Consider the following 25,427-nt stretch of genomic DNA (forward strand, 5'->3'; position numbering starts at 1 on the left):
TTAGTTTGAGTTGTCTAGAAGTAAGGCCTCTAACATTTTCTGCAACATTAGTTGCGTTACAGTATAGCGATAATAACACAGTTGTAGCTCAGTCTGAAGAACTGACATACTTCTCCATGACATACAGAAAGATTGGTCTCAAACTGAACACCAATAAAACACAGACCCTTCATCAACTAGCACGGCAGGAAAGTCAAAGAAATATTAATCTTACCCTCAACAAATTGAGTCCCCCAGTAGTTAAGACCTTTCCTCACCTTGGTATCATCCTCTCATCAAGTGCAAATATATTTCAGCAAACTAAATACAGACTTAACCACACTGGAGTAGCTTTTGCTTTACTAAGAGCTTGAGTATTCAATGGTGATTATGTCAATATTGCAACAATGATCTTTGTATGAAAGTAAGTTCTAATTCCCACCCTGCTTTATCGATCTTAATCCTGGACATGGTACAAACAGCATCTTAAAAAGCTGGAACAATATCACCAGTGATGGCTGATGAGGATTCTGCATATAACATGGCAAGTCAGATGCAAAAATGTCAGCATTCTTGAATAGGATCCACGTTTCCATTTCAATTATCCCATGTCCATTGCAGTCAAAATTGTCAATGTCATTAGAGCAACATCAATACATAACTCATTTATGCGGTTGAAGGGGCCATTTGAGTGATAAAATGTTTTAATCAGAAAAATAAGTTCTTTTGTGAATGAGCAATGTATTTTCAATCAGAACAGTTGCATCAATGTGCTAGACAACTAGTTTTTTGTGTTATTCTGTCACCTTAACATAGTGCATAGCATTATAAGCCCAGTTTCCCGCAATCACAATGTTTGTGTTGAGTGGCCTAGAGTTGACTTTATGACATGATGAATATTGAGAAACAATCAGGCCATTTGTCTGATGCATAAAGTCCTCAGACTTGAAATCTTTTTTTAGTCACTTTGACTTCCTGGAACACTGCACTAAACATAACATTAGAGACATCACTGATGCAGTTTGCTAAACCTGCATGGTTTGTTGTGAGAAAATGGTTGTACACTCATCCAGCGCAGATGGACAGTCCTATACAGTCCATACAACTTTGAGCTGCAGGTACGATTAGGGCTCACTGAGGTGTTACATAGTATTAAGAGAAATCATTCTATACAAAAACTACTCAGAAAAAGTTTTGCACTACCTGCATATCTCTGAAATCACGTGGGCTGAGATTCAACAGAAACAGGGAGAAAGGGAATAAATCATAAAAGATCTTTACTATGACATAAAAACAATTTGCAAAAAATGAGGATTCCCATGATGATGCACTGCAAGTTTCAGCTGGTCCCAAGCATGCTCATGTGGGTTCATGTCAGTATATACCAAAGGTTTTTTCATTTGCTCGATTTCTGCTGCCTGGTGGAGGAAGGTGATCACAAGACAGATATGCTGTGTTCGGTTATGATCATCCCAAAAGACAAACTTATTGCCAAAATGTTGACAATCAGACTAGACAATAGGTTAGAGTATCCTGTCCCAATACTACGCAGCCCCCAAATTACCCATGACTAAGAGGATAGGATTTTGACTTTCATACATGGTACTCACCTAAAACATGACTGACTCGTCTACATGCTGAACCATTGGGACTGCATGCCAGAGATGTGTTTTGATACCTGTCCACCTCCACACCATTCTGTGATGATCATCAAGCATCAGACAAATTCTACCCTCATTGAGGAAGGGCATTGGGTGCCATCAATCCAGGTTCCACTCCAGGTGTTCCCTTGACTATCTTCTTTGCACACCATAATGCTGGGATATGTACTCCTGTTCACAATTGGTGCCTAGAGGCCAAATTGATCCTATGGAGATGATTGTACAATGTCTCAGTTGTTGCAGCCTTCCCAGTACCTACAAAAAAGGCAATGTGCAGCTTTGTTGTACTCACCTCAGAATACCCGGAGATATAATTTGTATGCAGCTGTCAACAGCTTATGTTTCTGACTCTGGCCAACCACTATGTGCATCACAATAGCAGTTCAATGCTCGAATGATATTTCTATGGTGAATATCAATTTGGTGGGAAGCATTCCATGCTGACAACCCTTCTTCCCATAAAGTGACAATTTACATATGGAGTTCACTTGAAATGACTCTTTGAGGCATGTTGATATCTCCATTAGAGAGGTGGCTGTATGTAGAGATATACTACGGCCAAAAGAGTGTTGAGAACAAGGTTTCATATTTAAAAACAAACCCTCAATATGTGCAAGGCATGAGGGTTGGTGTAAAACATTTCTAAACAGTTTTTTTTTTCCTAACTTATCAGGATGATTTACATGTTCAAAATGTTGTTTTGTTTGAAATGTCACACTCTGTTCAGTCTATTTAGCCATAACTCTCAAGAAACAACGTTCTCCATGTGATGTATCAGGATACATTCACTGACACCATAGCTATTTTGAACACTGTATCATAAATGCTTCTCTGTGTGCTACACTAACAGCCATCATTAATGCCAGACTGCTGATGCCATTAATAAAGTGGATCAGCAGTACTGAAGATATGTATAAAATGACTACAAAACTTTTGTGCTCAAGTACAAGGAAAACTAAAAATTTGATGAGAGGTGATGATACTGAAATTGTGCTAATACACCTTTTGGACTGTACCAGTATGGTTGCCTTTTGGAGTCACTAGCACTGCTATTATTTTTCAACATTTTTTGGAACAATTTACAGGGTCTGTGCTGGAGTGTGCAAATTATTTGGATTACATTGTAGTTTCCAGTGCTTCCCCTAAGGAACATCTACAAAGTCTCTGTACTGTTTTTTTGTGTCCTCCAAGCAGCCGGGTTGAAGTATAAGTTAAACAATTGTCAATTTTTTCAACCTTCTATCATTTATCTTGGATCTTAAGTTTCTCGTGAGGGTCTCAAACCCCTGCATCAACATGCTTTTGCTATTGTGTTGCTTCAGTGCCCTAAATCAGTCAAAGAACTTCAGGTTTTTCTGGGCAAAGTCACCTACTACCATAAATTTTTGCCTGGGGCAGCGACAGTTGTGCAGCCATTACATAAAGGGACTCAGTTTTGGTAGTCGCTGGGTTATGAAAACATGTTTTCCAGCCTTAAGACCATATGCAGTCTGCGCCCTGCTTAGTGATGTACTAACCAGTCCTCCACTTGGCCCTTGCAATGGATGCTTCACAGTACAGGTTGGGGGCAGTGCTAGCTCACAGATATCCCAATGGCTCCGAGTGACCTAGAGTTTCTGCCATAAAAACACTGACCCATGCTCAAACTAGGTAGTCTGAGATAGAAAAGGAAGCTTTGGCCATTTTATAAGCTGTGAATAAATTCCATTTTTTTCTCTATGGTACTAAATTCCATCTGGTTGCCGATCACAAAACATTGGCTTCCTTATTCAGTTCTTCTGCATCATTACCAGACAAAGTGGCATATCACATTCAATGTTGGGCTCTTTTCCTTTTGCATTACAACTATGAGATTCATTTTTGCCCAACGCTGATGCTTTGTTCCACCTGCCAGCCAGTCCAGATCCAAGATTTGATTCAGAGGAATTGCTTTGTTTCCATGTTGATGGCAACACACAGCAGATACTTGATGGTTTTCCTGTAACTAGCACATGGATTGTGAAGTTTGTAGCTCCAGATCCTGTTTTGCGAAAGGTCATAACATTTGGAAAGTATGGTTGGCTTTATTCACCACCTTCTCATGTGTCTGACCCTCTCCATAAGTATTACATCTTTTGACACTGATTCTCTGTTGGGGATGGTGTTCTGCTTTTAGACATGGATCTCATAGCACCTCAAGTAGTGATAGTGAGTTCCTCAGTGCTTCATTCAGCAATATACGCAATTCATTGGGGTGTATCATGCACAAAAGTGTTAGCCCATCAACATGTGTTTTGTCCCAGCTTGGATGGTGATGCAACCCCCTGGTTGTCTCCACTTCACATTGTGCGATACAATAAGCAGCTCCCCTGGTGTCACAGTTTCCTTGGCTGACATTGTCACGTGCCTGGGACAGTATACATGTGGATTTCTCTGGCCCCTTTATCAATGCTTATTGGCTGTTGATTGTTGGTGCATATTCTCATTTTCTATATGTTGTTCATTGTGTTTCCACATCCACAACTGCCACCATTGCAGCCTTGTCCACACAGCTTCCTTGTCAGTTACTTTACAGTGAACCGTATTTCTGTTCAAGATGCCATAGAGTTCTATGAAATGTTACAAGGACCATCTCAAAAGTATACGATGAAAATGACTAACAACAGCCCAACAGACACAGACACATGAGAACTAACAGCCCACCATAGCTGGCACAAAATAACCCATGTGGTGGTTGAAAACTTGATGAGGAATACCACCAGCATAAAAAAATAGGTGAAACATATTTGCATATCATTTAAGCCAGGTATCATCTGACTCATCAGACCATCTTATGCACATGTGGGATCTGAGCTGGTTGATGGGAGCATGAGCACATTACACTATTAACATAAACAAAGAGAATTATCTTCTATTCAAAGTACTAGTAGCATAAAGTACAGAATGAATGAGAATATTTGTGGTAGCAATTGACTGTCCCATTTCCTTGTTCAGGCAAATACACAAGTTCTGAGTTATCCAGTTAGGGTTCACATTATGAATGACAATTACAAAGTCCATAAGCCTTGGCCAACAAGTACATGAGAACAGTGAAAAGCAAGTACATGAACAAGTAAGAAGTGAGCACAAAAGTAGCCGATTTCACAACTTAAATACACCCACTGCTGGACCCCAGAGCGGTGGGTAACAGTATCAAAGCAGTGCCCCTTGGCCATGGCCGTAGTTGTGGGAAGTGGTCTGATGCTAGCACCGTGCATATTTCAAAGTGTGGTCAACTGGCGGTAGTTGATACCTCAAGTGTGACAGTCAAGTGTAGAATTGGCAAACTAAATATATAATTTTATTTAATTGTAGTCACACATGGGATAATCCACCTACTATGTCACTGAAGCACTCAGCTTTTCACATGCCACTGTTTCAAAGGTGACCTGTGAGTACCTCACACTGGTGCTGTGAGAGTAAACTGCCAGGAGCAAAAATATGTTTATTACAGGGATCACCACTGATTATTGTGGATTGTAACAGCATAGAAATAGGCCACAGTGCAGCAAATCGCTCAGCAATTTAATGCTGGAGAATTCTTGATTCATTGACTGATCCATTAAATGTCATGTGTGCAGCTGTACAAACTGTTTCTTCCACTGGTAATTTGGTCGTACATCTTCTGGCTATCTTCAACAACAGCTTCTGAAGAAACAGGGTGTTCTCCATGTATGAGTCTTAAGATACACAAGATTTACTACTAAAGCCTAAGGTAACTACAGAATGATGTGGAACATGTCAGTCGGTTGACAATGAGCAAGATAAAGCACAGAGGTTTACATCTATGACTCTCCTGCCATACGTAGGAAGTCTTTCCTCAAAGATGTGCCAGGTCCTCAAAAAGCGCAAAACCAATGTGATCTTTACCCTCTGTTGAAGATGGCAGTTCTTCTTAGCAACATAAAGGATAATTTCATGGCCCATAGGGCTGAGGTTTACAAGATCCCATTTGAGTGTGGCTTCTCATACACAAGGCAGACATTATGAACAACTCATAAAAGATGCACGGAACCTTGATGACACTTAGAGCTCTTACAGCTTCATAAATCAGCTGTAGGAGAGCACTGCATCAACAGTGCTGTGTGACAGCATCAAAATTCTGGCATCGACTGCCTCTTTTTGGGACTCAGCTGCGAAAGAGGTAATGAAAAATCACCTGTTGAAGGACCAACTTAGTCATGACAGTAATTCCAGTCTTGACTAATGGAGGACTCTGGACCTTGCTTTGATTAGCTTTCAAAGACACTGCAACAGCATCATTTTCAGTGGGTGCATCAAAATCTCAGCACATTCTGAGCATATGACCTAGGTTTCCATTCCCTGATCAGTTGCAAGAACTTCTTATGAAGTTCTTTTCTGCCTAGGAACTAAATATCTCTGGGACATGAGCATCTGTGGCCTGACTACTGTTGCCAGGCCCTCATATTTAACTGGCTAGACATGAGTGATGTGGTTTCAGTTGGTCACCTCATGTGAAAGACAGCCACTGAAGTTCTGAAACTGATGTATATTTCATCAAGTTGGAATACGGTGCAATAAATCATCTTCTTCCTTTTCACAATCAGTAAAAAGTGTTATGCAAATCTCCTGATCAATATAGTTTTGCTCCTTGGTAAGAAGACAAGAAAATCACCATGTATATCATCTCCTGTGGCTGAGGTTCACATTTGAGGTTTTACCTTTTACATGGCTTCAGCAATCATATATCAATTTCAGTTGCTGAATTTATTTTAGATTTATGACTCTGCATTTATCATGCACTGTTAGAATCAACGTTTCTGTCTGAAATAATGTATCTGATACATATCAGGGATAAAGTGCATAATAAATTACCCTTACCGATTATTATTATTATTATTATTTATGTCAATAATATACTCATATCTTCAAAGGGGTTGTTATCTTACAGTGACTGAGTGAATGGAGCCGTCAGAAAATTTTGGAAGGTTCACTGCCTTCTTTGGTCATCTCTTCAGGAGATTGAATTACGTGATGAATGAATCTTAATTAACAATTACAAAATTTTTGAAGTGGATGTAAATGCTGTTTCCCCTACTGATACACATACAAGTAAGACTAATTATTTTGTATTCACACCAAACCTTTTGTCTGTCAATGTGCTTCTGATAGTGGCTTTGGTTCACCAGATAATCAATGGGAAGGCATTTGATTCACACCACTTCTTGTAGTGGCCAATATGTGAAATACTGTATGAAAATTTTAGTTTATGTATGATCCATCATTGTAAATCAATAACAAATAGTAATCATTCAAATACAGGATCCATAGCAACAATGTCTCATATTCATCATCTGACTCTTCATTCTCTAAAGCAGATGTGTTTTCAGAGAAATTATAAGACTGGGTTCCACCTGTCCTAGCAAAGGAAATGACTATTAAATTTGATGAGGAACAAAATTATAAAAAAGTGTTTTGTGAAACAGGTGAACCCTAGAATAATAATAATAATAATAATAATAACAATAATAATAATAATAATAATATCCCACATTTTTATCATGTTTATAGTGAAATGGCAGAAATAGTTCAATAAAGAAAGTATTAGTTAACTATAGTAAAACTTGACAAGCATAGTGAGTGCTTAAAAACTTCAAAGCAAGTTTCAAGGAAGGAAGGAAGATTGTGTTTAATGTCCAGTGAACATTGAGGTTATTAGAGATGGAAGGAACTTCCATCATTTTTAAAATGGTCTAGCATTACTGGATTTCAGAGAATTTTAGCACAACAACTTCACTTATGTTGAGCAATATAACCCATTTTAACTCTTAAATTATGATCAACTTGGTTCATTATTTTACCATGCTTTTCATCATTTACTATTTTTACAATGAGTACTGAATAATAACAGCAATGCACTACTTAAAATATGAAGCTTGTAATTCACGGATCAAAGGACCATTTTAGCAAGAGATCTGGAGCATCAACAGAATTTAACCATTGTACAGAGACAATAATTTCCACATATTGTCCACCTGCGTGGGTTCTGTGACAGAAGTACAAGATACACTTCTCTACTGCTTGGTTAGAGGTGGCATACAAACATGATGGACCACTTCGCAAGTGCTGGAATGCTGTTTGTGTAACGTGGAACAGTGTTGGAAGCTGCTGCCATCAGGCGAGAATGCGTGATGCTCTGTCCACAACTGATTTTAAATTCCCAATGACTGAACTGCAGCAGACAATGCATTTTGTAGCCCTGAATTTACTCTCGTGTACTAACCCAAACACAACCTCTTGATGTGCATTGTATCCAAGAGAACTGGTTAATAACCTGCAGCAGAACTAACTATTAATGATGCTTGCTTTGCTCACAGCGATTAATACTGACCTATACCAGAAACTCAAGACAGAAAAAAAAAATCAGTTTCAGCACTAAAAACGGACTGCAAAAGCTCGCTTTTGCTATGCGAGCTGGTGTGATACCGACTGATGAGCATTCCTGGTTGGAATTCATTTACAGGTTATAGGTGACACAAGCAGATTCCAAACAAAAAAAATAATGATAGGAAGAAAAATAAGAGCAAATAAAAACTTGATGATGAAAATGATGTACAAAAAATAAAAAATAAAAAAAAATACATTGAAACCAATTAATTGATAATAATAATGGACTCTTTTTGATAAAGATTTAAAAATAAAAATATTCTCACCCGACAGCATTCGAACTCATGATCTTTTGCATCTTGAACTGTAATTTTACCACTGCATTATGGAAGACCTTCCTAGTATGTTGTTATATTTATTTATCTGTGAAACCAGTTGCAATGATCAAGTGCTGCCTTCAAAAGGTTCAGTTGAATGCCACGTCATATGAAGTTTACTTACTCTAACCTGATGTCTCTGATAATAATAACTGAATATGTGAAGCTGAATCATATCTTATGCAAGAGAATCACATAGTCTTTGGTTAGTGGTATGTACGAAATGTGCATTATTTTGTTGCCATTGTTTTGTGTGTGTTTACCATGTGTGATGAAACGTAAAAGGAAGGGCCAGATCCAGGATTTGGGATCCTGTCATATTTATGCTGTGTCTACACAGTCACGCCATACATCAGTAACAGAGTGACTCTCGGGCAATATCTCTTGTGCTTTCGTTTGTAATCACTATACAAGAACCTCTTTTATCTGGACTAAGTGGGAATGGATGTAATATGAGCTACCAAAAATCTGGATAGTCTGTAAATATTCTTCTAAATCCAAAAACTCTAATATGTATTAAATAGAAAAACCTTTTGTGCTGGCACTAACAAGAAATGGTGTATAAGTTTCTCTTGTTTCAAACTTGTGTGGCATTTGAGAGCAGCATGACTGCATAGACATTTCACTAACATCAGTTCAGCTGGAGTTGTTTCCTCTTGATATTCCAGGTAAACCATCAGTTTTACCAGCTATGCCATTGCCTTCACAAGAGGCAATATATCTTCCCCTTTCATTGTCCACTTCACCATCACTGCAGTTCTCAGTAGTACGACAGATAGCAAAACACATTTTGTCATTGGTCGTCATATTGTAACCAGCATCAGAGTCATTCTGCAACCAAGCATTTACATTACTATCATCTACATCTGAACAACCAAGAATGTTTGCAAACATTTCAAGGAATTCAAAGGAGTTGATAGCTTCACAAACTTCAGTGGTGGTATCACAAACAGTAGGCCATACAGCTTTCCATGACTTCAGAACCAATAATGCAGTAACTGGTTCCCAAGAAGATACAACCATAAATATCACATTTGATATTTTAATTTAAATAAAGAAATCACACCAACTTCTCCCTCTTCTTCAATTAATTCACCCAGTAACTGTCTTCTGTGTACATGTTTGTTTGCCTCCAACACACCCTGACCCATCCATCATTCTGGTGTCACCACTGATGAGCTGCTCCATTCCCAGATGTGATGGTATATTGTCAGTAAACAATATGGCATTCAGCTGGAGCTCCTCTTCTTCCAAATATCTTCTCACAGTTGGCACAAAGCCATTATGAAACTAGTTTTTGAGAATGCCACTGTACATCCAGGTATTAATTTGCATTTTGTAAACAACTGGCAAACAGGACTTATTAACATGTTTCAATGCATGCATATGTTTTGATTTTCATATGAACAGGAGATGGAATTTCTGTCTTCTGGATGCATTGCTACAGGCCATAATTGTAACTCAATCTTACACCTCTTGTAACTCCTTGCTGAGTTGTCTAATATGAAAATCAGTGTCTTACTAGGTAGCATGCAATAAAGTCCATATCCATCTGCATTTTGAATGTGGTTTGCAGCCACCGTATCCCCCAAAAAACTTTCATCCATCACTGAAAGCTGGTGCATGCTCTGACAAGAATTCCATCTTTCCAACCAACCATGGCTGGCTGTGAAGTTAAGATCACCACTGGCTAGTTTGCTGTTCAAGTTCAGCACCTTTTCCTGCTGAACTGGAGCTGATATCGGAAAACCATGCTCTTTTCCCACATAATTGAATGAATAACGATTCAGTGAGTGTTTCATTTCTTGCTTTCTTTATTGTACTGCAGTTCTGCAAACTGTCTTATTCATTTTGAAGCAAAACTTTTCAATTACTTTTAGGATTTTCTTTCAGTTTGACAAATTTGATGTCCCTACACTACAGATATGTTCTTCAGTAATTCTGCTTTTTTTCTGTTCTTTTTAGTGTTTCAAACTTTTTGTCCATCAAAGCAACAGCTTTCTTTCACTTTGATGCCATTTCACTCTCACAAACTCAAAAATGGGAACAAAAGAACTATACTGCTACACCTTCTTAACTTTCTAAGGAACAGATCCACACTGACCATAGTAATGGTAGCTCGAAAGGTGGGACCAGAGATCTCTATGCTTCCTGCAGGAGTAACATAACAGCTGACATATTTTGCATATTTTCAGTCAATAATGCCATATGGAATAACATTCCGGGGTAACTCATCATTAAGAAAGAAAGTCTTCACTGCTAAGAAATGTACCATAAGAATTATATTTGGTGTGCACCCACAATCATCTTGTAGACATCTGTTTAAGGAGTAGGGCACTCTGACAACTGCTTCACAGTGTATTTATTCCCTCATCACGTTTGTTGTAAATAATCCACTACAGTACAAAATGAACAATGATTTACAAAATTACAGTACCAGAAGGAAGAATGAGATTCATTACTCCACATTAAGGTTGTCATTAGCACAAAAAGGGTGCACAATGTTGCAACAAAAATTTTTGATCACTTAACGAGTGATATAAAATGTCTGACAGACAGCAAAAAATTTTGAAAACAAACTGAGAAAGTTTCTTCTTGGCAACTCCTATTCTGTGGAAGAATTTGTATAGTAACATGTGAAATGTGGTGGGTAGGGATTACTAACTCACACCTGTATAAAAGATATAAAAAAGAAGCTGTTTAGAAATGTTGAGCATGTAACCATACTTACAAATTAATTTTTGAATCTAAAATGACTCATCCCACTTCATTATCGTGTATCATGCAAAATTATCCATGGAACATGAAACTAACTAACTAACAATTGTACATATACCATACCATATCAACAGTATACATTACATTTTCATCAACCAGAAATCCGGATTACTGAGAGCAGGATAAACAAGGTTCTTGCATACATAGGAAGATATTTTAGTGTGTGAATTAATTTATTCATGTATTACATGGCTGTCAAAATTAGAAATTCAAACTGAATTCACAATTTATAATTAAGTACATGAATGTAAGATGAATTCATTGGGTGAAGTATTCATTATTTTACAGACTTCATCTACATACCAAAATGAATTTATTTTGTTCAGGCAACTATTAAGATACATTACATTTGTGAATCACAGGTCACATAACTCAGAATGAAATTTAAAAAACCTTTGATGAACATTGCAGAATAAAACCAACATTTACTCTTCACAAAACTATCATGGTAGGTACAACCATAGCAGTTTCAAAAGTAATACAAATGGAATAATATATGAAATTTCAAGTTACTGGAACTGGCAGATCCTTTCCTGAGAGGAAAAGGCAGTTGGGAAAACAGAAAGACAAGGAGATAGTTTGGGATTGGTGTAAGAAATACAAAATAAGACATAAATCTTTGCTCAAAGGGATACCAATGCAGTAAAAATAAAATGAGAACAAATAACTACAACACATGAGATTATACTGTTTTTGGAGGTTTCTATCCATTGACACTGGTTTGGCAGTTGCTATGTGTGCATTTGTCTTCCATTCTGCATGGAGATCACATAAACATTATGTCAGCACTTCTACTCCATCTACTTTAATAAGTACAGTTTCTTCAAATTGAGCAGATCGTGCATGATCTACTGATACACATGTCCAACCATCTTCTAGGACACATGTTCCAACAGAGCCATTTGTAAGTGCAGGTTCAATTGTAAATGTCATTCCTGGAAGCATTACTCCACCAAAATCATTACCTGTAAAACAATCACAATATGAACAAATGAATGTACAGGGACTGTACAAAAGTCTGAAAATGGAAGTTACACATGAGTAGAGACATAAAAAACTGAAAACATAAAGTTTCTGGATCCAAATACCAGCACTATGCTGCTAAAGAAAACAATAATAGAAAATAGAAATAGCAAGGGTTGCAAGCACAAGCATAATCTATATCTACAAACATATTCAGCAAACCACCATATGATATATGGCAGAGGATACCTTGTACCACTACCAGTCACTCTCTTTCCTGTTCTGATAGCAAATGGAGTGAGGGAAAAATGACTGCCTATACACCTCCCTACGAACCTTAATTTCTCTTATCTTATCTTATCTTCAGGATCATTACGCAAAATTTACACTGGCAGCTATAGAGTCATTCTGCAGACAGCTTCAAATGCCAGTTCTCTAAATCTTCTCAAAAGTGTTCCGCAAAAAGAATGTCATCTTCTCTCCAAGGACTGCCACTTGAGTTCATGAAGCATCTCCATAATACTAGCATGTTGATCGACCCTACTAGTAACAAATCTAGCAGCCTGCCTCTGAATTACTTCAATGTCTTGTTTTAATCTGACCTGGTGGAGATCCCAAGAACTCTAGCAGTACTCAAGAGTGGATCACACTAGTGTTACATACATGGTCTCCTTTACAGATTAACCACACTATCATAAAATCTTCCCAATGAACCAAAGTTGACCATTCACATTCCCTATTACCATCCTTAAGTGCTTATTCAATTTATATCGCTCTGAAATGTTACGCCCAGATATTTAATCAACATGAATGCATCAAGAAGATGCTGTATGTGAGCATTAAGAAATTTCTTTTCCTACTCACCTGCATTAACTTACATTTTTCTACATTTACAGCAAGTGACCATTCATCACACCAACTTGAAATTTTTTCTATGTCATCTTGTATCCTCCTACAGTCACTCAAGATGACATGTTCCCATACACCACTGCGCCACCAGAGAACAGCTACAGATTGCTGCTAACCCTGTACATCAACTCATTTATATCTATAGAAAATAATTGAAGTAATACATAAAGAAAGCAAGAGACTGAACTGTGGAATCCTGCTGTTACTGAATGCTGATGGGACAGAACTCTGATATGCACTTCTGTCTTCATAATGCTCTATACTCGGATAGAGAGAGCATATTACTTGTGGATCTGGCGCCTTCACCGACCACTACATTATGAAACAAGTCACTGCTGCCTGTGGCCACTGTAGCACCCATGAAAAAATAGAGTCAGAGAAGATATAAAATGTACCTCATTTTATTTTCATTGCCCAGAGTTCATTGGCTGTGGTGATGTAAGTACTTTGGTGAAGACAGTTTCTGCAGTGTCCACAATGCACATAGCTATGAGTCCAAATCAGTCAGAAGTTCATTGTGTGGTCCCAGGTCTATCAATTGTTGCTGAAAAGAGCAGTATTCCAACAACATCTTAGGCTATTAGGATCTTTCCTCGATTTTAAGAGAATTAACAAAAGTAACTATCTCAATGATGTGGAACTGTTCTACCCACAAAATTTTAAGAGCAACACTATGATTCCCTTGGATAATCTATTGAGAAAAAGAAAGGAAGATTAAGGTTTAATGTTCTGTCAATGGTGAGCTCATAAGAGATCAAGCATAATCTGTTTGGGGAATGAAATCAGCCATGGCCTATTCAAGGAACCATACCAATATTTATCTCAAGCAATTCCAGGAAATCACAGTAAATCCATTATTAACGTGATGCAAAATGTCATGGTGAAGTTGACCATTACCAGGGGCAGAGTGGTAGGCATCTAACATGCCATACTGAACATCATTTTCAGTGGCTGTGCTGTAAACATTGGACAGAACAGAATTCAGCTCCCACCTCTAAAAGGGTATGAATAAAATATTTAATTTTTAGAAGCATTTAAGTGAGTGGTATTTGTGAGGAGAATGACTTCCACAGATATTTGCTAATATGTTACTCCTGCTGGAGAATTCCTCATCTTCCCCTGTATGATGGTTTGCAAGTTATTTCTTTAATGTCCACTCTACTTTCTTGTACAGAATTCAGCCTACGTGTAAGAGGCCCATGCAGCTGTAGACTGGTACATGCAACTTATTATAACTGCTTACTAAATATTTTCTAGAATCTGTCGAATAAAATGTGTTGTCTTTGAATGATACCTGCTTTGGGGACATTTTAATAGTTTCTCTTTTGAAAGAGTTTTGCATGCACAGGTAAATGGCATCAATTAAATCAGTCTACTCTTATGTACCCAGCAGGTGGACAGCTAAGGAATCGGATGGTTGGTCTTTTAGTATGTAACAGTATATTGATATTAGAGTCAGTTCCAAACCCTATTAGTTTTAAACTATTCAAAAAATGTTTTGCACCAGCTATGTAGCTGAGAATGTTTGTGGGTTCACATTCAGGCGGAGCAGGGAATGAAAGACTAAGCCTCAAGAAACTAAGAAAAATCACCATTGCTGTGAAATGAAAACAAAACAACAATCAATATTAAATCACTCTGTTGTCTGAATGTTTACATCTAACCCTAAAACTGTGTCAGTCCATCCTGTTTACTGTAACATGCTTTGAACCTTTTTGTCATGCCATCCAGAAGGTGGCCAGGCAGTTGCTGCTAAAGCACGTACTACTATTCAATGACAACCACTCTGAGGTCGACCAGCGTTTGAGTAAGGTTCCAACAATAATACACTGCAATTTTCAATTGGGCCTGGTGCTATGTGTCCTCAATTGGGTTCCTGCAAGCAGGTACCACAGGCCAATCCATTTCCTAGATTTCTGCTGCCTCCTCAAGGAAGATGTTCATGAGGTGGGCTCATGCAGTATTACCTGGAAAGGCAAACCCTTTGCTAAAATGTTGATGGTAGGGCTGGACCATAAGTTGGATGATCCGGTTTTCATATTACACAGCCATCCAACTGCCCTTGATGGCACTGAGAGGCATTCACATCTATACATAATACCTGCCCAAAACATGACTGACCCCACCTCCCTGCTGAACTTGAGGGAATGTGCATGCCTGAAGAGAGTCATTGATACCTGACTGCCTCTGGGTTCTTTTATCACAACTTTCTAGCATCAGAAAAAATTTGCATTCACCAATTAACAGAGCTTGAAGCCACTGATCCAGGTTTTTATCCAGATGTTCCCTCGTCCACCTTCTTTGTGCATCACTATGCTGGAGGGTTTGTACTGTTACTTGTAATGGATGTCTGGAGGACAAAATTACTACGTGGAGATGGTTTAGTACTGTCTGACCAGACACAATATATCAGTAAGATAGATGAGACTATCCATGAGATGTTTTAATTGCAACAGAAAGCAACATTAATTACCTTGGAGATCCAAAATTAATTTTACTCTGATACTATAAGAACAAGAATAACTACAACAGGTAAACTTAGATTAAATAAACATCGTATTCAGGCACATACATTTTAGAGGATTATTATTATTATTATTATTATTATTATTATTATTATTTTGACAGTTTGTATTAAGATTCTTAGCACCCGTATTAAAATCTCGTGGATTAACTCTGGTTAAATTTACTGAAAGGGGAAAAAAGAACATAACTTATACCAAACTAAAAAATATTGTTCTTGGAAAATATCCTTAAATAAAGAAAAGAACTTGATGATGATGATGATGATGGTGATGATATTAAAATACTACAGTAGATGGTTGTAGCTGGCTTTTCAGATAAAGGAATGAGCCACACACAGCAATGCACTAAAACCTTCAGCCTAAGAGTTTAGGCTGGAGTCTGTGTATAAACCTGGCGGGAGTAGAGAGCGCAAACATTCAAAAAGCATACTCACAACAACCTGAGGTGACCACCAGCAGCAGCCTGGTCACTGCCCACCATCACCAGGTCCGCGCGCGCGCGCTATTTTTGTTCATGTCACTTTGTGCCTAAATAAATTGCATCTCTTTTATGGCTGCATGTTTTCCTGTGTTCCTGGTTAGAACACAAGTGATGACATTGAGGGTTGAATTCGGACATGTTTCAGATTCAGTGGTTTTTCTGCCATTTGGATCATCCATGGAGGCTTTACTCCAGTCACTTCTGCACAACAGTTTCCTCATAGAGCCATGCTGAAACAATTGTTGGTTATGTTGACCCAGGCTCAGCTGCTAGTTGTTCACCTACCTGTTCATCCAAAATTTCACTTAGTTACCGACCATAAGCCCATAGTTTCTCTGTTTAGCTCATCAGAGTCCTTACACGACAAAGCCACTCATCATCTTCAGTGGTGAGCTCTGTACTTGTGATGGTACAATTATGAGACCCATTTTAGTTCCATGTCACAACTTGCAAACATGAACCCTCTGTCTCATCTCACCATGACCCTGACCCCTCACTCAACCAGGAGAAACTGCTTTGCTTTCAACTGGATATGGAGGTGTGCTGCACGGCAGATGGCTCCCCATCACCAGCTCCTGTACTACCTTTGCTGTGGTGGCAGATCTGGTGCTCCATCAGGTCATACAAATGACACGACATGGATGACTCAACTATCCACTGGGACAGGCATCAGACCCACTTCGGAACTTTATGTGTTGCGCCATCACCTCTCCCTCTTAGATGGGGTTATTCTTCTGTTGACAGAAGGGTTTACTCTTTGCATTGTGGTTCCAGAAGCTCTATAGCATGTGTTTTGGCTGTGCATCAATCAGGAGGTGGAACACCTTGTCATGGCCTGCCACAAGTGTTTGGGTCAGCAAGTGGCCCTTTGTATCTTTTTTTTTTCCGTCTTGGGGAAGAGTGCAAATTGATATTGCTGGTCATTTTTGTACACCTTCTGGTTACTGGCAATTGCTGTTTTTCTAATTTTCTTTACGTAATTCATGACAGCAGACACAACTGTCAAGGCCCAGTTGAAGATCTTCTCCATAGAAGGCTTGTTTTGCATCCTGGTTTTGGACAACGGCATTCAGTTCATGGCACAATCTTTCAAGGATGTTTGTGCATACAACAGCATTCACCATCTCACAGCACCTCCCTTCCATTTGCAGCTGAAAGTGAGGCAACATGCCTCGTCCGAAAATTTAAGATGCAGATGTGAAAGTACGTACAAGATTTCCAGGTCAAGGAGGCTCTCGCATTTCTTTTAAGCTGTTACAGAACAATGCCAATCGTGACCGAGCTTCTCATCAAGCTCCTGCATAGGCATCAGACATGGATGTTGCTCAACCTTTTGCTGTCAGGCAGGTGTCCCCCAGTGGCACTGGTTCTCTTGATGTTCAAATCTGGCACACCAGTCTGGGCTAGTGCATTTGGATGGTGCCCTCACTGGATTTGGGCCATCTTCCACAGCTAGTGAAGACTCTGCATCTTCATGGTTTGCACTGAAGACTGACTTGCGGTGTACCACCAAAATCAGTTGTGTCCCACGATGGGCACACGGCTCCCTCGTTGTATAATAGGTCTGACACCTCATTCTTCACAATAACTGACCACTCCAGAATTGAGCAGGCCCGGTCGTGTCCACCTAACCTAACAGTTGTGGCTTTGTCAGCACTTATGGCAGGTTTGCTTCCTGCAGCCAGTGCCGGCACCTCCAACTAGGCTGAGCTGGTGTTGCTGTCAGCATGGACAGAGGGTGGGGGTCTCCATCGCCACAGACTCTCCTCTCCAGTCTGCTGTGCTCATTGTCGGTGTTGGTGCCCTCATCTCACACACTTTCATCCCTATGTGCTGATCCACATGAATTGGGAACTACTTGCATCTTTGGCTGCCACCCCTGTCATTACCACAGCCATCAGTCACAACATCATGGATGGTGATGGCTGGTCTTTCCTTTCACAAGGAAAGAGGAGTGTAGTAATCTGTCAGATGGTATACCTACCACCCACAGTGGATGTAAGTCAGGCCACAATGGCAAGTGTAGTGCATGCCATCATTTAAACAGCATGCCCACAACTAACTGAGGTAGTCACCGGGGGCAGCCTGGTCAATGACCGCTGTCACCAGGTCTGTCATGCTTGCAACACTATACCAGCAACACCTGACATGAATAGCATCTTTATAACGGCTTGCATCGGCCACTGAACCTCAGATGTTAAACATGTTTGAGACAAGTAAACAGCTTTCACTGTATTCTTGTTGATGTCACTCCATGACCCATTAAATTGTATTGCTTTTACAGTCATGTGTTTCCTTGTGTTCCTAGTTAGAACAGCCTAGACAAATCATAACCATTTTAAAATGTGTGCAACATTCACTTGTTTCAGCGTCAGCTAAATTAGAGGCCAGGTCTAAACTTAAATTAAATGCTGCCCTCTTATCAGTACACAAAGTGAACTGCATACCACACAAGCACCACAGATTAGATTAGATTAGATTAGATTAGATTAGATTAATACTAGTTCCATGGATCATGAATACGATATTTCGTAATGATGTGGAACGAGTCGAATTTTCCAATACATGACATAATTAGGTTAATTTAACAACATACTTAAGTTAATATAACAACTTTATTTTTTTGTGTTTTTTTTTCTTTATTTTTTATTTTTATTTTTATTATTTTTTTTCAATATTTTTGTTTTTTTCTTTTTTTTCTTAATTTATATCTAAAAATTCCTCTATGGAGTAGAAGGAGTTGTCATTCAGAAATTCTTTTAATTTCTTCTTAAATACTTGTTGGTTATCTGTCAGACTTTTGATACTATTTGGTAAGTGACCAAAGACTTTAGTGCCAGTATAATTCACCCCTTTCTGTGCCAAAGTTAGATTTAATCTTGAATAGTGAAGATCGTCCTTTCTCCTAGTGTTGTAGTTATGCACACTGCTATTACTTTTGAATTGGGTTTGGTTGTTAATAACAAATTTCATAAGAGAGTATATATACTGAGAAGCTACTGTGAATATCCCTAGATCCTTAAATAAATGTCTGCAGGATGATCTTGGGTGGACTCCAGCTATTATTCTGATTACACGCTTTTGTGCAATAAATACTTTATTCCTCAGTGATGAATTACCCCAAAATATGATGCCATATGAAAGCAATGAGTGAAAATAGGCGTAGTAAGCTAATTTACTAAGATGTTTATCACCAAAATTTGCAATGACCCTTATTGCATAAGTAGCGGAACTCAAACGTTTCAGCAGATCATCAATGTGTTTCTTCCAATTTAATCTCTCATCAATGGACATACCCAAAAATTTGGAGTATTCTACCTTAGCTATATGCTTCTGATTAAGGTCTATATTTATTAATGGCGTCATACCATTCACTGTACGGAACTGTATGTACTGTGTCTTATCAAAATTCAGTGAGAGTCCATTTACAAGGAACCACTTAGTAATTTTCTGAAAGACAGTATTGACAATTTCATCAGTTAATTCTTGTTTCTCAGGTGTGATTACTATACTTGTATCATCAGCAAAGAGAACTAACTTTGCCTCTTCATGAATATAGAATGGCAAGTCATTAATATATAATAAGAACAACAAAGGACCCAAGACTGACCCTTGTGGAACCCCATTCTTGATAGTTCCCCAGTTTGAGGAATGTGCTGATCTTTGCATGTTACGAGGACTACTTATTTCAACTTTCTGCACTCTTCCAGTTAGGTACGAATTAAACCATTTGTGCACTGTCCCACTCATGCCACAATACTTGAGCTTGTCTAGCAGAATTTCATGATTTACACAATCAAAAGCCTTTGAGAGATCACAAAAAATCCCAATGGGTGGTGTTCGGTTATTCAGATCATTTAAAATTTGACTGGTGAAAGCATATATGGCATTTTCTGTTGAAAAACCTTTCTGGAAACCAAACTGACATTTTGTTAGTACTTCATTTTTACAGATATGTGAAGCTACTCTTGAATACATTACTTTCTCAAAAATTTTGGATAAAGCTGTTAGAAGGGAGATTGGACGGTAATTGTTGACATCAGATCTATCCCCCTTTTTATGCAAAGGTATAACAATAGCATATTTCAGTCTATCAGGGAAAATGCCCTGTTCCAGAGAGCTATTACACAGGTGGCTGAGAATCTTACTTATCTGTTGAGAACAAGCTTTTAGTATTTTGCTGGAAATGCCATCAATTCCATGTGAGTTTTTGCTTTTAAGCAAGTTTATTATTTTCCTAATTTCAGAGGGAGAAGTGTGGACCCTCTTGCCAGAATAAAACGGCATGGGTTGGAAGATAATCATAAATGTAAAGATAGGTTTCACAGGCCACGGTTTATTTTCTCCCACTTCCAGTCATTTTTTGCTCCAATGGCTTATGACCATTTAGATAAACAGCTGACAGGAGTAGCACTTTTTTCTGCAGTGTGTTCCTGACAAGCTTCTTTACATGCTGTGTCAGCTGTCTAATTTCCCAAGGTACTGATGTGTCTATAGAATACGACTTCCATTTTAAAGATATACAACTGAACAAGGCAATTCTAGAACATGTGGATCATTTTATATGCTGGGCACATCTATGGAATCACTTGGAGGGCACTGAAGTAATTGGAACAGGAGAGAAAATTCTTCCCCCCCCCCCCCCCCCCCCCCCCCCCCATTTTAACCAATCCACTCCATTGCTTCCATGTTTGCATGTAGTACTGCAGACTGTACATTCATTTGGCAGACAGTATCCTCAGCACTATATGCCAACAAAAGTCTCTCAGAAGAAAGTACACTATGTTTGGAAGGTAGGAGACAAGGTACTGGCAGAAGTAAAGCGGTGAGGATAGGTTGAGAGTCGTGCTTGGGAAGCTCTCAGATGGTAGAACACTTGCCCGTGAAAGACAAAGGTCCCGAGTTCGAGTCTCGGTCCGGCACACAGTTTTAATCTGCCAGGAAGTTTCACTATCACACTATTTTCTGGATGTTGCCAATATGGTTTCATCAGACTGAAGGCAGAAAAACTCTTTTGTAGGCAGATGAATGCTGTCTAAGAGAAATGGCACTTCCAACTACTTCACATAGGTTTATGTTGGAGCAAATTATTTCTACTCTTGATGAATTTATTGGCAGAAGTTTTTGTTCATGTGACTGTGGTAGTGACATGAAGCGGTAATGATACTTAGTCTGACTGTGTGGCAGAAATGTGGGAGCAAAGTGGAGGAGAGTCAACAATCTGTGAGGAGGGTGACAACTGTAAAACATCTATGAAACAAAACAAATTCTCAGTGGGCTTTCTTATATGCCTTTAAAAACTTCATTTCTTGGAAAATGTGGACCTACAGGTAGACACCATAGTGAAAGCTTTCAAAATGTTTTTTGTGACGCCATCTTTGAGATAATTATGCATGAAACTAATCATTTAGATGTTAAATACATGCAGTTGTAAAATGATATAAAATCACTTTCAGGACTTCACAAGTAGAGAACACTGATGCATTTGAATTTTACGTAGTTCTTGCACTGCCGGCCGGTGTGGCCGTGCGGTTCTAGGCGCTTCAGTCTGGAACCGTGTGAACGCTACGGTCACAGGTTCGAATCCTGCCTCAGGCATGGATGTGTGTGATGTCATTAGGTTAGCTAGGTTTAAGTAGTTCTAAGTTCTAGGGGACTGATGACCACAGATGTTAAGTCCCATAGTGCTCAGAGCCATTTGAACCAAGTTCTTGCACTGCAAATGCTAATGAAAATCACCCACAATCAATCACTCCTAAGCATTCCTATTTCTTCCAAAATAACACAGCAATACAGGTTTGAAATGATGGCACCGTTTCTTCATTATGTATATAAAAGGGAACTAAACACATTTTAAAGAAACAAAAGATTATTCAAGTTGAGTTCATTGTGTCATAACTTGAACAACAAGCTCAAATACGTATACAACACAGGGAAAACATTTCAGTGGATGACACTTTATGGCAACAAAGTGGGATATTAAGAACATACCTCTCTCTAAAACAAGTAAAGTTTGGAATAAGATCCTATGAGCTCTGTGAATCATTCACAGGGGATGTGCAGTGCTTTGTAGCTTATAAAGGGAATTCCACTGAGATAACTATAGCATGTCTGGCTTCTGACACACTGAAATGGAACATCTAGAATGAATAGAAAATGAACCTCATGTCCCAAATTATACAAGATTGGTACTAGGACAAAATGTTACAATGGTGCTGAAATTGATGGACAAAAAATATTTATGCTTTATTTCAATTTTTGTTATGATAGTGCACACAAAAGGGCAAAAGAGGCATGGAAGCATGAAAGGCTCCATGCATTATGGAATATACAGGGTGATAATACACTCCTGGAAATGGAAAAAAGAACACATTGACACCGGTGTGTCAGACCCACCATACTTGCTCCGGACACTGCGAGAGGGCTGTACAAGCAATGATCACACGCACGGCACAGCGGACACACCAGGAACCGCGGTGTTGGCCGTCGAATGGCGCTAGCTGCGCAGCATTTGTGCACCGCCGCCGTCAGTGTCAGCCAGTTTGCCGTGGCATACGGAGCTCCATCGCAGTCTTTAACACTGGTAGCATGCCGCGACAGCGTGGACGTGAACCGTATGTGCAGTTGACGGACTTTGAGCGAGGGCGTATAGTGGGCACGCGGGAGGCCGGGTGGACGTACCGCCGAATTGCTCAACACGTGGGGCGTGAGGTCTCCACAGTACATCGATGTTGTCGCCAGTGGTCGGCGGAAGGTGCACGTGCCCGTCGACCCGGGACCGGACCGCAGCGACGCAAGGATGCACGCCAAGACCGTAGGATCCTACGCAGTGCCGTAGGGGACCGCACCGCCACTTCCCAGCAAATTAGGGACACTGTTGCTCCTGGGGTATCGGCGAGGACCATTCGCAACCGTCTCCATGAAGCTGGGCTACGGTCCCGCACACCGTTAGGCCGTCTTCCGCTCACGCCCCAACATCGTGCAGCCCGCCTCCAGTGGTGTCGCGACAGGCGTGAATGGAGGGACGAATGGAGACGTGTCGTCTTCAACGATGAGAGTCGCTTCTGCCTTGGTGCCAATGATGGTCGTATGCGTGTTTGGCGCCGTGCAGGTGAGCGCCACAATCAGGACTGCATACGACCGAGACACACAGGGCCAACACCCGGCATCATGGTGTGGGTAGCGATCTCCTACACTGGCCGTACACCACTGGTGATCGTCGAGGGGATACTGAATAGTGCACGGTACATCCAAACCGTCATCGAACCCATCGTTCTACCATTCCTAGACCGGCAAGGGAACTTGCTGTTCCAACAGGACAATGCACGTCCGCATGTATCCCGTGCCACCCAACGTGCTCTAGAAGGTGTAAGTCAACTACCCTGGCCAGCAAGATCTCCGGATCTGTCCCCCATTGAGCATGTTTGGGACTGGATGAAGCGTCGTCTCACGCGGTCTGCACGTCCAGCACGAACGCTGGTCCAACTGAGGCGCCAGGTGGAAATGGCATGGCAAGCCGTTCCACAGGACTACATCCAGCATCTCTACGATCGTCTCCATGGGAGAATAGCAGCCTGCATTGCTGCGAAAGGTGGATATACACTGTACTAGTGCCGACATTGTGCATGCTCTGTTGCCTGTGTCTATGTGCCTGTGGTTCTGTCAGTGTGATCATGTGATGTATCTGACCCCAGGAATGTGTCAATAAAGTTTCCCCTTCCTGGGACAATGAATTCACGGTGTTCTTATTTCAATTTCCAGGAGTGTAATTAAAGTTAAACTTTCATACCACTGTAGAAATAACGCCACTGGTCAGAATGATGTCAAATTGCAACAGAATATTATCGGAGAAGGAGGAAAACATATGGCAGAAGAAAAATAAATAGTTAGAAAATGTAGCAATATATGGCGCTGTAAGCATCATAATTTAATAGTGGTTGATTGCAAATGACAAATGAATCATAAAACAACGCCTAAGGTGTACATTTGATATTAAACAAACTGTACTATTCAGTGGGTGTACAGGTGTGATATTGTTAGTTACGTAATCCCATCCACCACAGCAAGGTCGTATCACATTGTATGGGAAAAATTGGTTTTTTATTGTCCTGAGGCCAAAAACCACATAAAAAGCATAACTCACATTGGTTTTTAATTGTCCTGTGGCCAAAAACTGCATAAAAACATCAATCACATTGGTTTTTAATTGTCCTGAGACCAAAAACTGCATAAAAAGCATAAATAACATCAATTTTTAATTGTCCTAAGGCCAAAAGCTGCATAAAAAGCATTAATCAAAATCAAATCAGATTATTAATTTCCATGTGATTGGCACAAAACATGTTCAATATGCTGTCCACCGCTTTCTGCAACAAGTTGAAATTGAGATACAACTTGTTCCACAACTGATCGAAGGGTTTACGGGGCCAAAATGTGTTGCGCAATGCGTGCAATCGGAACACTGAACACAACATCTTTCAGATAGCCCAAAAGCCAGAACTCACATGGATTAAGATCAGCTGATCGGTGTGGCTAGGCTGTAGGGAAATGGCAGTTGATAATTCTAACATTTCCGAAACGGCGTTTCAGCAGTTGCTTAACTGGAATTGCAATGAGCGGAGGTGCGCTATCTTGCATAAAAATGATCCCATCCACGCATCCACACAGTTGGAGAGCTGGAATAATGTGGTTGCGCAAAAGACCCTCGTACTGCTTACCAGTGACAGTACACGTAACACGACCGGAAGCACCTGTCTCTTCAAAAAAAAATATGGCCCTATGATAAATGATGCTGCAAACCTGCACCACACAGTGGCCTTTTCAGGATGAAGTGGCACTGGTTGATTTGCATGTGGATTTTTCATTGGCCATATTCGACAATTCTGTGTATTGACATATCCTGTCAGATGGAAGTGAGCTGCTTCTGTCCACAAAATCTTCCATGGCCAAGCTTTGTCCACTTCCATGCGAGCAAGAAATTCTAAAGTAAATGTCTCTCTTCTTGGCAGGTCAAAAGGAAGCAACTCATGCACATGGTTAATTTTGAATGGATAGGAAAGAAGCATGTTTCGTAGGATTTTATGCACCATGCTCATCACAAGTACGTCCAATGTTCAGGCAATTCTCTGTGCACCACTCGTTTGCACAACACCACTTATCTCCTCCTGCATTGCTGTGGTCACTGCTTCCACTGACATCAAATCAATTTGTGTCCTCCCTCAACCAGGTTGCACGCCAAAAGAACCAGTCTTTTCGAATTTGTGAATCATTTTCTCCAGACCGATGGCAGTCATTGCACCAACACCTTTTTTCAAACCCTTCTGTGTCCAGAACTTCTGCAGAGCGGTGTGTGCAGAGTCATCATTCTTGTAATACAGCTTTACAAGCA

General features: G+C 39.8%; 1 protein-coding gene across 3 annotated transcripts in view; it reads right to left on the reverse strand.

Moving 5' to 3' along the window:
- Nucleotides 1-11,349: 11,349 nt before the first annotated feature.
- LOC124556851 (methionine aminopeptidase 1D, mitochondrial) overlaps nucleotides 11,350-25,427 on the reverse strand; it is a 162,033-nt gene continuing 147,955 nt past the window's right edge. For 2 of the 3 annotated variants that reach the window (XM_047130871.1, XM_047130872.1), the window contains exon 6: nucleotides 11,350-12,126. In XM_047130871.1, coding sequence (XP_046986827.1) covers nucleotides 11,939-12,126 — 188 coding nt within the window. In that variant the 3' untranslated portion in view covers nucleotides 11,350-11,938. The remainder of the gene's footprint in view (nucleotides 12,127-25,427) is intronic. The other variant, XM_047130870.1, reaches the window with a different exon arrangement.

The sequence above is a fragment of the Schistocerca americana genome, chromosome X (genome assembly GCF_021461395.2).
Source record: "Schistocerca americana isolate TAMUIC-IGC-003095 chromosome X, iqSchAmer2.1, whole genome shotgun sequence".
Classification (NCBI taxonomy): Eukaryota; Metazoa; Arthropoda; class Insecta; order Orthoptera; family Acrididae; genus Schistocerca; species Schistocerca americana.